We start from the raw sequence: 17,857 nt of genomic DNA on the forward strand, positions 1-17,857 counted from the left end.
GTGTATGCTCAATTCACAACTAATCAATTCTGGAGAAGAAAATGAGGCCACTCTACTGGCATGTGTAGGCCTCATTTTCATTGTATAATGATGAAAATTAAATTCCTCACCTGAATTCTGAACTGTGGGCGATATGGTCTGGCCTGCTCATGGAAATATTTTTTCCTCTGTTGGGAATTTTTATTTTTGCTGCTAGTGCTTTCCCTAAATGGCAACATTACTTGCCCATTTCCAAATGTGCTGGATGCTTCAGATGAATAATTAATGAGATGCCACCAAATGTAGGCGAAACGACACCCAAGGTATTGTTTTCATCCATCACTAGCCCGAGATTTCCATTTATAAACCCATCCAAATGTGTTTGGACATGTTACAGGACAGGCTGCCTCACCGTTGCAGCATCAAATGCAAGAGGACCTGCAGATAACATCTAGGAAAGGGATGGCATTTCATGTAAGAGTGAAGTGTACCACAGCATGAACCCTTCATGTTATTAGTTCTTTCCGAGCCATCCCAGGTACATGTGCCAAAACATGCATTCTGCAGTGTATATCTGTGTTAAGCATGTGAGAGACAATGGGGCTAGCTTCCAGTCCATTGCCTGCTGGCTCCTTCCAACTGTACTCTCAATTATCTTCTGTTCTGACTTGTTTTTTCTAATGCCTTTACTAATTTAATGAATGAGATAAATTATTTATACAGAATTGTCAACGTGTGCCTGCTCCTCAAAAGGGAACCCCAATGCATTGTCCAAGCACAAGTCTTGAGGTAGTGAAGTAATTAGGGAGGGCCACTTTTTATTTTCTGCTAGATGAGTCTTGGAAAATCACTAAGTTTTCTGTGAATCCCAATACTTAAAAAAAAAAATGGGTATTAGGATTATTGTTTATATTTGTTTTTATCTGGTGGGACTGAAGTCTACTCACAGGAATCAAAGCATTCTTTTTTATTTTTTTCTGCCAATGTTAGGTTGGGGTCAAATGTGTGTATGTGGCTAGAGAAAGACCTAATCTGAAAGGGAGTAAATGTCCATCTATTTCTACATATATAAATTTAAGTGTGTATATTTGCCCAATAATTAAATATTAAAAACATGTAGTGCCTCTAATAAAGCTTAAGAATGACTACTGAGAATATTACTGTGGAATATTTTGCAGCTTTCATAATGCATACCTTTCTGGTCCCATGTGCAGAGCTGCTTCCATCCTGGAAATATTTAAATACTATAGTTATAAAGTAGAATTTCAGCAATATATGGATCTAAGAATATGTCTTAATTCATGATATTTATGGAATGAACAAAAAATAGCCTTATTTCAATGAATACTCCAAGTTTCTCCTATTCATGCCTGTCCTGGCCCATGGTTTGCCTGTGCTCCACATTAGGCATCCTCCATTGCACCCACCATGGCTCCCATCTTTGGCTCTCAAAGCTGTGGCCACTGGCTCATGTCCTTTATTTGTAAATCAGGGAAGCACTGAAGGCTCCATAAAACTGGAAAGTTTCCTAAGACAAAGGGTTTTAAATCCAATCTTGTAACACAGGACATATCCAATAAGATAATATAGAGGATGGAATAGTAGAAGGGGGTCTAGAGAACTTGAGAAGACTTGGGAACAGAATTTATTTGGTGAAGCGGAATACAGTTCGAATTAATGCTTATCTAGCATCTAGTAGCTAATTTAGCAGAAAGCACTATACTGGTATTACACTTCTGGTAGGTTGGCAAAAAGAGGATGGCTGACAAAAGGTGAATATTGAAAGTATGGTGCAAACAATGTAAGCTTGATAAATATACAAAAGGTATTCTGTTAAGACCTTTGTTTACATTGCTGGCTCATTGAGGTGACCTCTATGGCCATATTTACTGACTGGGTTTGTGCTGATGGCTTAGCTATATTTTTTTACTTACCAACAGACTCAAATACTGTATTAATTTTTCAAATGAAGCTTAAATTAAGTAATCTTAAATGTCGCAAAAAATTTGGCATTGCATACAATATTCACCTTAACAAAAATCTTGCAGGATTAAGAAAAACAAGAACCCTTACATTTTGTTGATTTTAGAATTGTACTTAATAAAGAAATAGTTATGTAATTGTAGGATATCAGAATGCTATCTACAAACATTTCCTGTAGGAAATTCAGAGTCGTGGTATCTGGAAATTGTAGGCTCTGAAGACCTGGATTTAGGAACGGCGGATGACGTTTTTGAATACGGCTGTCGATTCTCTGTTATTTTTCCAGCAGTATTATCATGATTCCTACAATGTTGAAGAAAAAAATTGAAGTGATAATTTCATAATTCAGAACACTTCCTAAGAAATGGCTCCAAAAAGGCAAAGTTAAGTTGTTATGAAAAATGTTACCTTTCACGGAAAAAATGCAAGTAGATAAGATAACCTAAAGCAATGAGGAGAAGCAGTACCACAACGCATCCAGAAGTTAGAAACGAAGATGCAGAAGTATTTATGCCTGCAGAGAGAATACAAATGCCACATAAGAAATTATTTTCCTCCTTCAAAGTAAAATGCAGAAAAGAACCGGCAATATCAAAGATTCTAAATGATTACAGTAAGACATGCATACATTTATATTTGCATTTATATTTACATAAACTGAAAAGCAATTATATTGAAAATCTCTATTGAAGTACTTACTAGTAGCACACTGACAGAATTCTCCAGAATATGCAGAGGGGCAAATGCATATGTATCCAGCAGTACTCTCTGGCTTTAAAACACACTTTCCATTGTTCATGCACGGGTGAGCGTCACAGCCATGTTTTTCCTTGATTACTAAAGCAAATAAAAAATGGATTTCAAAATAAAATTGTCATTTATTTTTTAAGTTATTTAATTTATATTTTCTTTCTTTTTCACCATGTCCACACAAGAGGATAAGGACATGAACCCTGAAATTCTAGGGTTTTGGGCAGCAAAACTGCAGTGCAGTGTTAGCAGAGGGGTAAGGATTATAAAAGGAACCCATTTCAACTGGGTTTCTGCCCCTTTCTTGCCTCACTAATTAAATTCAGATGGGAGTGGACTCCCCCCTCCATTGTGCGCTATTGCTCAAGGCAGGGCAGGCAGAATGTCAAGCATTCCTGGAAATCCTGCCAATTGTACAGCCAGCAATAGGCATGAAACAGACATACTTGCTATACAGGGCCGTATGTGGCAAAACACACATGGAGCAAGAAAAACTTCACATTAAAAACTGCGGATGGATGGGCTTGATTAGTTCATGGCTCCTATCTTGACGCTCCAGAATCCCACTGCCGCCACAGAGGCAGCATCCCAGTAGCATAGTTAGTGGCATAAGCACCTTTTCCTAATTTGCAAACAGCCCCATCATTGGGATTTGGAATGGGGTCAAGGCAAGCGGGTGGGTGGGTGGAAATCCTGCCCTGCCGCAGTTCCAAGAACAGTGAAAGAGTAATCCAGTGCAAGTGGGCCTTCTGGAATTTCAACCCAAGGAATTACATTAGGGCTTTGGCATAACTCACTGTTAAAACATGCAATAAAGTGGTCTGGGGTGATTCTCTTTCCAGTTTTCTCTCCTACTTTATGAAAAGCTTGGCCTATGCTTAACGGCTTCTCATAATAGCACAGCCCAGGTCAGGAACTGGTGGAAACCTTCTCCTACCACTTTGTAGCACATTACATTGTATGCTTGCCTTCATGGATTAGCTTGAAACTTAAAATATTTTTCAATGAATCGAAACCATATGCATCAAGTCACAACAATCTGAGAATCTACTATAAAGTACAATGCACTAAGAAAAGCCTAATAACTAAAAGCATTAATTATTTCTTACTTCCCACATCTAAACGGTTAAAACTTACAAGTAAAAATGAAGAAACCATTAGGTTACCATTTTACAGCTACATTTTCAAAGTGCAAATTTAATAAAGAACAAAAAATCTTGTTTATTTAAAAGAAATACTAACTGCAGCTGTCTTATTTGCTATTAGAATGGCATGAATCCAGGCAGCAAATTTAAAATTAGATACATTAATTTCCACTGCTGCCCCTGGAAAATTTTGAACTGTAAATCAGAAATGGTGGGATCGATTTTCAACTGCCGCTGCCCTGTTCACGCTGGCAATCGGGGTGGTAAGCAGTTGAAAACTGGAAAAAAAAAGGTCCTGCATATTGGCTGTCCATGGCCTGCCCAACTTGATTTTTGAGCGAACCTCGAAATGGGCAGCTAGCACTGCTGTCCAAAACAGACGGGAGCCTTATTAAAATATTTAAATTAGGATCCTATCCTGGTTCTTGGACTCCATTGCAATTTTTAAGTACCAATGAGCCGAGCATGCGCTGTGCACGCACCGCCCATTGGTACCAGGCGTTGAGCGGCCTAACCAGCTCAAAGGCCCGAGAAGCTTTTTTACAACGATATTTGTGGAGTCAGGGAGGTCCTAACTTCCAGCTCAGCTCCACAGACAAGCTTCTCCCCTGCCTCTGCGGTGAACTGCCTATGTGCACTTGCTGAGCACTGGCAGCTCACCCAAAATATTTAGATGAGGCCTGACCATGAAAGCCATCGGGCGGGCAGGCGTGATCACTCTGTCTACTGCCCACCTGATATGTGCTCCAGTTGAAAATTGCACTCCCCTCCCGTGTACACTAGTTAACTTTAGAACACTTATTTTTGATTCAGTTGATAATTTAATTCATGTATCTTGAATCTGATATTGAGGGTTACAAGATGACACTATTGCCAATAGGCTGAAAATAGGTAGAGGCAAAAGATTATAGACACAACTAATATGAAATCAAAGATAGTTTATTGCAAATTTGCTTGAACAATGATTTTAGTGCAATAATATGTTGTCTAGTTGAATTTAGCAGGAAAATCTGACTAAAATGTATATATTCTGTCTGCTTCATCATTGTATTGTAATGTGCATGTGACTCAGGTTTTATATGAGAAGCTGCAGTAACTGTTTTACCACTAAGTAACAATACCAGCTTCTAGGGCCCGATTTTAGCAGGGCTGCGGGTTCTCGGCGGATGGGCTAGCGGGCGCGTGGGTAACGCGCCCGGTGAAATTAGTGGGTTTCCCGCGCGATCGTAGCAGGCAATCCACTAATTGGATTCACTTACCTGCTCCTCTGGGTTCCCCGCTGCTGATCTGCACGTCGGGCGGGCTGCACATGCGCAGTAAGATCTGTCAGCTGGAGGCGCTCTATTTAAAGGGGCAGTCCTCCACTGACAGATGCTGCAACCAATAGCAAAGATGACTGCATGGAGCAGCCCAGGGGGAAGGCTGCTCCCAGTTTAATGATGCCTCACCCCAGGTATCAATACATGGGGTGAGGAGGAGGGGGAGGACAGAGATCTTCCACCCGGCGGGCGGGAGGAAGCGGCCCGCCTCCGCCACCAGGAAGGCCTGGCTCGAGGTGGCAGAGGGGGTCACCTGCGCCACCAACATATCGCCCACCTGCACAGTGCAGGAGGCAGTCCAATGACCTCAGTAGGTCAGCCACAGTGAGTTAACATAGTCTTTCCCCTACACTCCGTTTGCCACATCACTGCCCCCACTCCACATCTCCTTCGGCACAGCCAACACTACTCTGTCACATCACCCCTCATACCCACTCAAACCCCATCCTCATCTTACCTGCACCTTCTCACCTCGCCAGTACTCACCCCGCCACTACCACACAACCCAATCCTCATACAATCTCATGGCTCTATCCCATACTCACCCTCTCGTGCATCTCTCTCACGGCCAGCCTCACTCAACCTGCCACCACCTGTGCTGCAGCCACAGGGCATGCATCACATATGTGCAGTAGGCAGCGTGAGGCAAACGTGTCGTGAGCATGAAGGGGATGCACAAGGGTGTTTGAGGGTTTGTCATGGTTGTTACTTCTATTGAATTTCAGAACAACTCACATCACACATTATATTGGCACCACTACTGCCATGTCTTCGTGAATCCTGTCCGGTTTGTGCAATAATGCCCGCTCCTGGGTATCACTATGAGGACCCACCACTGATGCCACCCATTGTGTCACTGCAGAGTGGGTGTAGGTATATTTGCAGGGCTCTTCTGCGCAGACGACTGAGAGACATCGGCAATGTCCCCGGTTGCACCCTGGAAGGCTGCGGAGGAGAGGTTCGGGAGGGCAGTGGTGACTTTGACAGCGACAGGTAGGAACGTGGTGCACGGGCCAGCCAGGAGCAGCTCGGCATGAAAGAGGCTGCAGATGTCCACGGCTACATGTCGAGTGACTCTGAGCCTCCGTGTGCACTGCTGCTCAGAGAGGTCCAGGAGGCTGAGCCTCGGTCTGTGGAACCTGTGGCGAGGGTAGTGCCCTCTGCGACACATCTCTTTCTGCGGTAGCCCTCCCTCCTGCTGTACAGGTGGATGTGTCACAGCACTCTGTTGTGGAGCTCCACGTGTCAGAGGTGGACGGCGTGGCTGGTGAGGCTGGTGATGCTGTTCGCCCTCCGAGGAGGTCATGACTGCAGCTACGGCGGCCCCCATCCGCAAGATGTACATCTGAGGGGGTCCTCAAGGTAGGTACATGTCGCCGGACCCCGGGGTAAGTGTGCAGGTTGGTGGAGGCCAAACTTTGTCCCAAGTGACAGAGTGGCCTCCTGCAATGGGTGAGGGTCTCCCTCCACCTCCTCCACCTGTCAAATGGACCTTTGCAGCTGCCACAGGCTGACAGCTGCAACACGTCCATTCGAGCTGGGAGTGTTTCCCCCAGTGTGGGAAACAGTCCCATGTTGGTCCAAAATCCTACATAGTCCCTTAATCGGGTCAGTTAATGACCTGAAATACCTAACTAAATATTGTCAAGTGGCATCCCGCTGGCTTTAATTGTCTGCGGGATTCCCACCAGCGGGGGCTGCGCGCGCACGCCGGCGCGTCAGCGGGGAACCCGGAAGTGGGCAGGATCGAGGCGGGATCCGGTCCCGCTTCTGGATTTCGCGATTTTCGGGGCCCCCCGCCGAGAACGCACCCGATAGCGGGTGGTAAAATTGAGCCCCTATTCTCCACTTTCCTCTTTTCCCTCTTGTGTTTACCCACTAACATTTCAAATGCCCTTGGGAAACGAGCAACATTTTCCATCATTAAAATTTGCAAAGAGGCTAGTTTTAATAAATGTATTATGTACTGGATTTGCAATACCCCACTCACCCTGGTTTGTACTCACATCCTGAGTTTGTGCTATTCCTGATTCAACTTTTTGTCAACTTCCTATTTGTGCAGATCCAACTCATCCTGTGCTGGAGATAATGATGCTTCCACCTCCGATTTTTGCAACTTCTTCACCTGCTCTCATGTTGACAGTTGCTCTCTTCTGCCATCACTCAATTTATACTGTCACCATTTCTTCTCCAGCTTACACTGAATCATTCTTTCATTGTTCTTGGACATTAGCTGAGGTTGCTCTAATTTTAATTTCTAACAGCCTCTCTGGCCTTCAAGTAATATTATCCCACTGTACTGTTACAATTTTGGATATTTTATAGAACCATTGGGGGGAAAATTTGATGGGCCATTTTCGGGCACGGGTAGTGTGATGCGCTATTACCCCCGCGCCCGAGGAAGTCGGAATTGGGGCGTGCTCAGCGCACGTCACCAGCAGCCTGCACCTCTTAAAGGTGCAGGTGCACATTTTAAATGGGACAGGTACAGTTCACTAGGAGGGGGGAAAAGACGGCTTCAAGGATGGCAGGACTGGCGCGAGAGAGGGCCCCACACTTCTCCGATGGTACACTGGACGTCCTGGTGGAAGGGGTGGACGAAAGGAGGGCCAACATGTACCTGCAGGGTGGCAGGAGACCCTGCAGACTGCAGCTCCGCAGACATTGGCATGCTGTGGCGCAGGAAGTGAACGCCAGGAGCATGGCACCACGCATGTGGGTGCAGTGCCTAAAGAAGTTCAATGATTTGACACGAGTGGGCAAGGTGAGTGAATGCAAGTATCAATTGGCACATCCTACCAACTGCACCACTGCTCCACGCATCACACTCTCCGTCACCCACCCACCAACAAACACTGCCCATCCATACGCAATGCTGCACTTGCCACGCTGCATCTCACCCACTCATAATACCACACTTGCAGGCCACACAACCATCACTCTTAGGTCACACACACTGGCAGCTATTCCACCACTACAGGCACATCACCCACACAGCTTGCAGGACACTCATTGACACACTGTCCTCTGTCTTGCAGGAGAAGGTGGCGCATAACAGCCGGCGGCAGGAGAAACCGGAGGGTGGACGGGGACGCTTACACATCCTCACCCCCCTAGAGGAGATAGTACTTCAGATCATTGGACGGGCCGTCGCTGCAGCCGTGACAACAAGCCGCGCTGGAGGTCCCGATGACGGGGGCGGGGGGGGGGGGGGGGGGGGGGTCTCTGCAAATCTAATGCTCCTTCTCCTTTCCCACATCTCCCTCCTCCCACAATCTTTTCTGACTCACGTGCTGCAAATGCTGTTGGCATGCACGTCCTACTTGCTCCCCTCCCCGCTCCACAACTCAATCTGTTTCCCTCTGTCATTGCAGATATCCAAGAACACGTGGCAGCACCGTCCGAGGAGGAGGAGGGGGAGGGGGAGGAGGGGACACTGAAGCCACACCGATCACTCGATCTGACACTTGCTTCCACCAGCTCAGAGACTGACACTGCGCATCCTTTAGAGGCTAGGTTAGAGGAGGGATCTGCACATGGCGAGACACCGGGCACAAATGTGCGTGAGCCGGGGCGGGGAGAACAGATACCATAGGTGCCAGCTCGCTGGATGGCAAGGTCGCTCACTGGTTCTGCTGCAGAAGAGTCAGATGAGGACTTCGATAGGCCAGGCTACAGAAGACAGCTGATGGGCGTACACCACTAAATGCTTGGGGCACTGGAAAGCCAGCCAGAAAGCCTACACGCAAAGAGAAGGGGCATGGAGGAGTCCAGCTCCAGCTTGGCACAGGGCTTTGCGCAGAGCTTGGAGCCCATCCTTTCCACATGGAACGGGTGGTCACCTCCATCAGCACACCTGTGGAATCCACCATGCTGCAGCAAGTGATGGTCGATGTCGCGGCTTCCATTGCAGCACTAACCGATGTCATCAAAGGTCGACAAGCTACGGTTGGTGTTCAGACTGCTGCAATGGAAGCTCAGACTGCTGCGATCATGGCTCTGGGGACCACTGTGGAACGGGGCTTCCAGGGCATTACAACACTCCTCTAACCTAGCCTCTAAAGGATGTGCAGTGTCAGTCTCTGATCACCGGGATTGCTGAGGCACCACCCCGGGAGAGTGGCAGTGGTGCCATGGCAGTCGGACCTGCTGTCCTCTCTCAGGACAACAGCATTCCTGCTCCCACCCCTGCCACTCCGCCAATGCCCCTGTTGTTGCCTATCGGTCAGCCAGGCCAGACTGTTGCAGGCCATGCTGAGATGGTGAGTCTGAAGCTGGGCCCTCCTGGCCCAGAGCTGCTCGAGGTCGTCCTCCAAGGCCATCTGAACGCTCCTCCATTGAAGGCCAGCAGCCTCCCACCACCCATGCTCCAGCCAATGGGGAAGTACCTCGTTGAAGCACTAGGATAGGTAAAGGCATACGAACAACAGGCACTAAGGCAACACACAAGGGTGAATAGTTCTGTTCTGTTTCCATAATTTCATTTATTCATTGATAAATGTCACTTTGAATTTGCATTTGGTGGTGATTCATATTTGTGCGATGAGCTGAGGGGGGAAAACAATGTTCAATCAGATGGAGGGCGATTTGATTGTCTTGTGGGAGCGGAAAGTTGGGGAATGTTGGACTGTTGGTGAGTTGGGGGATGTAGTTGACATTATTGATAGCGGGCAAGGATCAGGCGAGCACGCAGAGCACTTGCAGACAAGGCGTGTGGTCCCTGTTGCACCCTTGCGTCTTCCTCCCCTTCCTCTTCCTCCTCCATCTCGGGCTCAGGATCTTCTCCGATCATTGGTGGTAAAGGCTAGTCCCACATGATGGTGAGGCTGTGCAGCATGCACATACCACCATGAGTCTGCCCACCCGCTCAGCGGAGTACTACAGGGCTCCTCCAAACCGGTCCAGGCAGCGGAAGCGTTGTTTGAGGAAGCACGATGTTGCGTGTGGCAGCATGGCTCCCATTATAGGCCTGCCGTGCACAGGTTGCTGACCAGAGTCATGAGCCACGACGAGAGAGGATAGTCCTTGTCGCCCAGTAGCCAACCTCTGACTTGCCGAGGCGGGTGAAAGATAGCTGGCACCTTAGGCTGCCACATGAAGGCGTCGAGACTGCTCCCAGGGTAGCGGGCATCAACTTCCATGATTCAATACGTGTGGTCGCACACCAGGTGCATGTTGAGGTAGTGAAAGCCCTTTTGGTTGACGAGGATGGCCGAGTTGATGTGCGAGACACGCAGGGCAATGCGGGTGCAGTCAATGACACCCTGCACCATGGGGAAGCCAGCAATGCGAGCAAACCCCCGTACTCGCTTGTTCTGCTTGTCTCTGGCAAGAGGGAAGGTGATGAACCCGTTCCTCATCTGGTACAGTGCGTCTGTGACCTCCCTTATGCAGCAGTGCACTGCATACTGTGAGATGTTGTACATGTCACCAGCAGAGGCCTGAAATGATCCTGAGCCGTAGAAATTCAGCGCCACGGTGACCTTCACAGCAACAGGCAATGCTGTCTTTGCCCTGCTCTGAGGCTGCAGTTGACAGATCTCGGTCATGGCTTCCTTGGTGAACCTCAGGCGTCGGATGCAATCCTCCTCGGTCATGTTGAGGTAAAAGAATTGATCCCTTAAGGCCCTCATTAGTAGGGCCACCTGTTCAGTGCCCTACGCCTCCCTGTCCTCCCTCTCCTTGCAGCTAGAGCTGCTGTGTGTAGTGTCTCTGCATGCTCCCAGTTGTGCTCAATGTCCAGCAGGAGCCCTAGCAGAGCACCCATGGTTGTCAGGAATGTTGTTCAACTACGGTTGTAACTTTCCAAACTGTAAGGCAATACCTGCCAAAGCACTCAAATGTACTCTAGGAACTCAGCAACTAACCTGCATGGTCCCTTTAAATAGCACTCCAAGACATGTTCAGGTGTTCGGGGTTACGACTGTGCGTTGAGTTGAGCGTTAAGTGCCAAAATGGTATCTATCACTTTAAATCAGGATGTGGAGATGCCGGTGATGGACTGGGGTTGACAAATGTAAAGAATCTTACAACACCAGGTTATAGTCCAACAATTTTATTTGAAAATCACAAGCTTTCGGAGGCTTTCTCCTTCGTCAGGTGAATGTGGAAATCCTTGAATGTTTCGCATTTATATTCAGAGAACAATACCTGGTGATTACAGATAATCTTTCCAACTGCAGATCCGACCAAAGAACACACCCACCAGCTCAACAAACTGATCAAGACCTTCGATCCAGACCTTCAAAGCATCCTACGCGCTCTCATCCCACGTACTCCCCGTGTGGGAGACTTTTACTGCCTCCCAAAGATACACAAAGCCAACACACCCGGACGTCCTATCGTATCAGGCAACGGAACCCTGTGTGAGAACCTCTCTGGATACGTCGAGGGCATCCTGAAACCCATCGTACAGGGAACCCCCAGCTTCTGTCGCGACACTACAGACTTCCTACAAAAACTCAGCACCCACGGACCAGTTGAACCAAGAACACTTCTCACCATGATGGACGTCTCGGCACTCTACACCAGTATCCCCCACGATGAGGGCATCGCTGCAACAGCCTCAGTACTCAACACCAACAACAGCCAATCTCCAGACGCCATCCTACAACTCATCCACTTCATCCTGGATCACAATGTCGACAACCAGTTCTTTACCCAAACACACGGAACAGCCATGGGGACCAAATTCGCACCCCAATACGCCAACATTTTCATGCACAAGTTCGAGCGGGACTTCTTCACTGCACAGGACCTCCAACCAACGCTATACACCAGCTACATCGACGACATTTTCTTCCTATGGACCCATGGCGAAGAATCACTGAAGAGACTACACGATAACATCAACAAGTTCCATCCCACCATCAAGCTCACCATGGACGACTCCTCAGAATCGGTTTCTTTCTTGGACACACGAATCTCCATCAGAGACGGGCACCTCAGCACCTCACTCTACCGCAAGCCCACGGACAACCTCACGATGCTCCACTTTTCCAGCTCCCACCCTAACCATGTCAAAGAGGTCATCCCCTATGGACAGGCCCTGCGAATACACAGGATCTGCTCAGACGAGGAGGAACGTGATGGACACCTACAGACGCTGAAAGACGCCCTCGTAAGAACGGGATACGACGCTCGACTCGTCGATTGACAGTTCCGACGGGCCACAGCGAAAAATCGCATAGACCTCCTCAGAAGACTAACATGGGACGCAACCACCAGAGTACCCTTCGTCGTCCAGTACTTCCCCGGAGCCATGTTCTCCGCAGCCTTCAACATGTCATCGATGACGACGAACACCTCGCTAAGGCCATCCCCACACCTCCACTACTCGCCTTCAAACAGCCACCCAACCTCAAACAGACCATCGTTCGCAGCAAATTACCCAGCTTTCAGGAGAACAGCGTCCACGACACCACACAACCCTGCCACGGCAACCTCTGCAAGACATGCCAGATCATCGACACAGATACCACCATCACACGAGAGGACACCACCCACCAGGTATATGGTTCATACTCCTGTGACTCGGCCAACGTTGTCGACCTCATACGTTGCAGGAAAAGATGCCCCGGAGCATGGTACATTGGCGAGACCATGCAGACACTGCGACAATGGATGAACGGACACCGCGCAACAATCGCCAGACAGGAGGGTTCCCTCCCAGTCGGGGAAGACTTCAGCAGTTAAGGACATTCAGCCACCGATCTTCGGGTAAGCGTTCTCCAAGGCGGCCTTCGAGACACACGACAACGCAAAATCGTCGAGCAGAAATTGATAGCCAAGTTCTGCACCCATGAGGACGGCCTCAACCGGGATCTTGGGTTCATGTCATGCTACACGTAACCCCACCAGTGAATAAAAGTTATCTGTTTTTAATACAACGGGTCATTTTCTGTCTTTCTCTTCCTTTCGGATGTTTCTCCCTCTCTCTCTGTTTTGTGTTCTGGCCGTTTGTATATTCGGTGGTCTTGTAGGTAACACCTCTCTGTCTGAACACTTTGATTGCCTTGACAACGGGCAGTTGGAAAGATTATCTGTAATCACCAGGTATTGTTCTCTGAATATAAATGCGAAACGTTCAAGGATTTCCACATTCACCTGACGAAGGAGAAAGCCTCCGAAAGCTTGTGATTTTCAAATAAAATTGTTGGACGATAACCTGGTGTTATAAGATTCTTTACTTTAAATCAGTGTTGCACATCAACTGTACGCATTTTCTCCCTACTTTACATGCTTCTGACGTTCGGAATTTGCGCATGTGCTAACTCCTGCACCAAGATGGCATCTGGCACACGTCACGATGGAAATGTGCGTGTAGCCAAGGCTCCATCACGGATGTTGGAGAGGTCGCGTAGCGCTGAAACAACGGGTGCTACACGGTCCAATTTAGCGCCCATTATCTCTTTCAATAGTCTCAAAGCAGTTCTATGTACTGGAAAGTGCAATTGCAACAATAATTTGCACTTGTAGAGTTGTATGATCCCAAGGACTAATAATTACTTACTTGCAGTTATCTGTTTGCTAGATTAAACATACTTTGTACTGCATTTGTACATTCTTTTCAGAAATTGTATATAACCTATCTGAAGTAGAAAATTTTGCCCCTCTTCAACCTCTCCCAATATCAGTGAGGATTGTAGGTGAATCTTGACATAGATAATGCAAGCCTCATGCAGAGTCCCTGACTGACCAAATGACATAGAATTAAATAGAATGTACAGCACAGAAACAGGACCCAACTGGTCCATGCCGGTGTTTATGCTCCATACGAGTCTCCTCCCACCCTAGTTCAGACTCAAAACAAACTGCTGACTTGAAAACCTTGCAGGATTTAACCTATTTGGGGGATGCAAACATCAGTCCTGGGGATTCTTAAATGTTCCCTTTCCTGACTCATGCTATTCAAGTACCATACAAAATTGCTTCTGAATACTTGTAGATGGGGTTCCAGGCAAACAGACAATATTGAACCATATTACACTCCAAAAATTCAAACTGCTTCCTACAGTATTCAATTAAACGCAGGATCCCAGAAAAATTAAAATTCATGCAATAAAATTGAAAAGAAACATTTTTGTCTCCACAACCTCAATCCATCTACATGTTACTACACAAACAGCTCTTCATTCCAGTATAGTCATCAATGCAGCCATTGGCAATTTAAAATGGCCCCCACTGTCTGAACTATATTTGGACTGACTCAACCAAACCCACAAATGTAAGACAGCAAGCTTAAAAGCTCAACATGCAGCTAGTTTTGGTGCCTTTCCTGTAGGCCCTGCACTATTAGATTATATCTGGGCACAAATATGCTAAGTGCCAAGCAGTAAATTTGCTCTAGTTTTAGCTTTGGTTTATCAGTATCACTGGATATTTTATGTTATTTGGGATTTTTTCATTAATAAGGTACCTTTCACTTGCACAGGAAATCAAATAATATGCGCTCATATCAGCACAAAAAAACTGCCCAGGAATAGTTTTCATACTGGTATAAGTTCATAGATACAGCCCAGATACTGAGGTGAAATGTACACAGAAACTTATTTTTGAAGATGCATGCAACTGCATATTTGCATTAACTATTTTTTGGTGGTGGTGGTGGGAGTTTATGCATTTGTTTAAGAGGATCAACTCAAACAAGTCAATTTGATTTTACTGCAAATTTTTTCAAAAAATTGGGTAACAAATTGCTGCAAATAAAATAATCGAGAATCATTTATTTTACAATACATGGCAAAATGTCAATTTGCACACATATAGGGTTAGATTTTGACTTATGGGTGACTGACCAGCAAAGTGCGCTGACTGCCCGCCCGTGTTCGGAGCGAAAAGGTCAGAGCCATTTCGAGGCCTGGGCCTCATATAAATAGAACGAACAAGCTGCCTGCCCTAAACAGGCATCCTAATGCTGCTTGCTGGATTCAGGTTGGTGCGATATTGGGCGGCCAAGGTCATTCCGAAAAAGGGGGTGGTGTTCGCAATTGTGAAGGTGAGGTAGACTGGGGTAAGTGTTAAATTATTTTGTGCTGCCCTGAGGAAGACTCCTGCTCCTCCTGGCCTCACAACTTAATTTTTTAAAAAAAAAACATTTTTCATCTTAATCTGTACCGCCAGTTAAACTGGTCAGAGTGTGCATGACACATGCTCTGTTCAGGTCAGTGGGCGCCCAAGATGGCAATTGGGATCTTATGTACGTTATAGGACCCTGATTGACCCTTAATATAAAAGGACTGACTGAAACAAGCGGACGCTACGGCCGCCAAGTGGTAGGCCCCTTTAAAAATGGTGGTGGCCAGAGCGCGATGCTAATGGGGTGGTAAGTCAACTGACACCATTTTGAGGCCATTAGTGCTTCATTAACTCTGATTCAGCCAAGTGAAAATCGTTCCCATATAGACATAAATGCAGTGTGTATTAATGCAGTCAACCCAGACACCAGCATTGAAGAACGTCCTGTAGTGAGTTAGCAATAAAAGATAGCTGACTACATTGAATATGGAACAACAAAGCTGAATTCAAAAACCAGATTGGAGACTCAAGGCATGATTTTCCTGGATATAATGCCCAAATAGCACCTAAAAAATGGGCCCATGCATTGGAAAACTGGGCACTATTTCTTTGCTCCCGTTCTGCAAGTGATTAGCACTGCCCCAGTATTTCTTCTATGACTATTCAGGTGCTTGCACCTCACTGCACCTAAAGAAGGTGCAGCAATGTAACTTTCATGCAAATGAAAGTCAGAGGCCTCTATGCATAAATGTTCTGATCTAGTGTTGGGTGCAGTTCAGGGGTAAATTGTTCTCAGAAGAACATGGCACTAAAACACTTCATTTATATAGCACCTTTCATGACCTCAGGACATCCCAGAGTGCTTTACAACCAATGAAGTACTTTTTGCAGTGTAGTCACTGTTGTAATGTAGGAAATGCAGCAGCCAATTTGCACACAGCAAGCTCCCACAAACAGCAATGTGATAATAACCAGATCATCTGTTTTAGTGGTGTTGGTTGAGGGATAAATTTTGGCAAGGACACTGGGGAGAATTCCCCTGCTCTTCTTTGAAATAATGCCATGGGATCTTTTATGTCTACCTGAAAGAGCAGACGGGGCCGCGGTTTTAATATTTCATCCAAAAGACAGCACCTACAACAGTGCAGCACTCCCTCAGTACTGCACTGCAGTATCAGCCTGGATTTTGTGCTCAATCCCCGGGGTGGGACTTGCACCCAGAACCTTCTGACTCAGAGGCAGGAGTGCTACCCATTGAGCCACAGCTGACAACACTGCTTCCAGAGCTGCCAGTTAGGTGCTGTCTTAAAGAACAGGTATGTATTGTCAAGCAAGTTCTTTACTTTCAGCTTTTTAAATAAAAAATATTTTTGCAGCTTCAGAAATTGTTGCAGAATGCTGTAAGTCTTTCACTCAATAATGGTGGGCGAGTTTCGTATAGTGGTTCGCTCCCTTTTCCGAGATGGCTTAATTAGAGGCAGACAAGGATCAACAACCACAATTATTTATTACGCCAACTGGTAGCATCATGACATAACATCAAAGTTGCTAACAGCTCTCAATGCCTGAAGTCTGCCCTCATTATGTTGTTGGAGAATAGTGCCAGGATTTCCTGCTGGCCTTCTCCAGAGTCAATGCATTTCTGGTGAGCTGTGCTCATGTTGCCCTTGAACAATACCCACCCAGAAAATCAGCCTTCAAGTCTCAGTATAAGCAAAGTGCTTTAGAACTTTGTTGATTGTTACCTGTCTGAGTTTTGAGACATCTTAGTAGAATACTAAAGAGCAATTTGCTTGTTTGTATTTTATATACAGAGGTCCACTGTTTAAGATATTTTTTAATATTAATGGATGAAAAACTGGGTGTACGAATTGGATGTACATCTCAATTCCTGATATGTGTGCCTGATGTATAAAAGTCTGCACAGGTGCGCTGAAGGTAAAAATCTACCCCCACATCAGGACTCAGGGCAGGCAGGAAAAGAAAGACCATGTTGGGACTCAAGGTGAACAAAAAAAAGGACATCAGGTCATGCTTCGTTGAATGCCTACATATGTTGTGGTCATGAAGTGGAAATTTTAATTACGTTGTTTGGAACAGTTCCCATGGCCGAGGACTTTTTTTGAAAATTATATGTATGGCACGGATGGGCCCGCTTAGCAAGGGCAGAGTAATGAATCATCTGGAAATATTTAGAACATTTGTTGGACTAACTGGAGGAATTGAAACAGCAGTGCAGAAAAATACATTGAAAACACCTTTTCCTTGTGAGTAAACATTTCATATTGTTTGTATGTGGCTGTTACTAATTATGATTATTTGTGTCTGTACAAAACCAGTAAATTACTAACTGAATAATAGTTTTACCTACAAAGCAGTGACTATGCCCTTTGGCTGCAAAGTACTTTGGGTAAAAAACTATATAATTGCCAGTTCTTTCTTTTGGTGGGCAATTAGCCTCAAATTATTCCTTATTTAGTATAGTAGACAGCAAAATCATTCTGAATCTCACACTTGCTGTTTATTTAAAATACAGAAGCAGATTCTGCTGTGTTTTAGACTGGAAGAGTGCAGCCATAGGCAGAGGTGAATCACAGAATTGGAACAGGCCCTATACCCATTTATGACTGGCCTGCAACTCTGCATACTGCTGTATTTTGTGAG

General features: G+C 46.2%; 1 protein-coding gene across 1 annotated transcript in view; it reads right to left on the bottom strand.

Annotated features, from left to right (window-relative positions):
* Window positions 1-2,117: 2,117 nt before the first annotated feature.
* The window catches only part of LOC137324897 (uncharacterized), a 40,138-nt gene continuing 24,398 nt past the window's right edge, over window positions 2,118-17,857 (bottom strand). The window contains exons 4-6 of the mRNA XM_067989589.1: window positions 2,662-2,799; window positions 2,371-2,476; window positions 2,118-2,265 (exon numbers count right to left, since the gene is read on the bottom strand). Coding sequence (XP_067845690.1) covers window positions 2,118-2,265; window positions 2,371-2,476; window positions 2,662-2,799 — 392 coding nt within the window. The remainder of the gene's footprint in view (window positions 2,266-2,370; window positions 2,477-2,661; window positions 2,800-17,857) is intronic.

This window comes from Heptranchias perlo, chromosome 9, assembly GCF_035084215.1.
Source record: "Heptranchias perlo isolate sHepPer1 chromosome 9, sHepPer1.hap1, whole genome shotgun sequence".
NCBI classification, from domain to species: Eukaryota; Metazoa; Chordata; class Chondrichthyes; order Hexanchiformes; family Hexanchidae; genus Heptranchias; species Heptranchias perlo.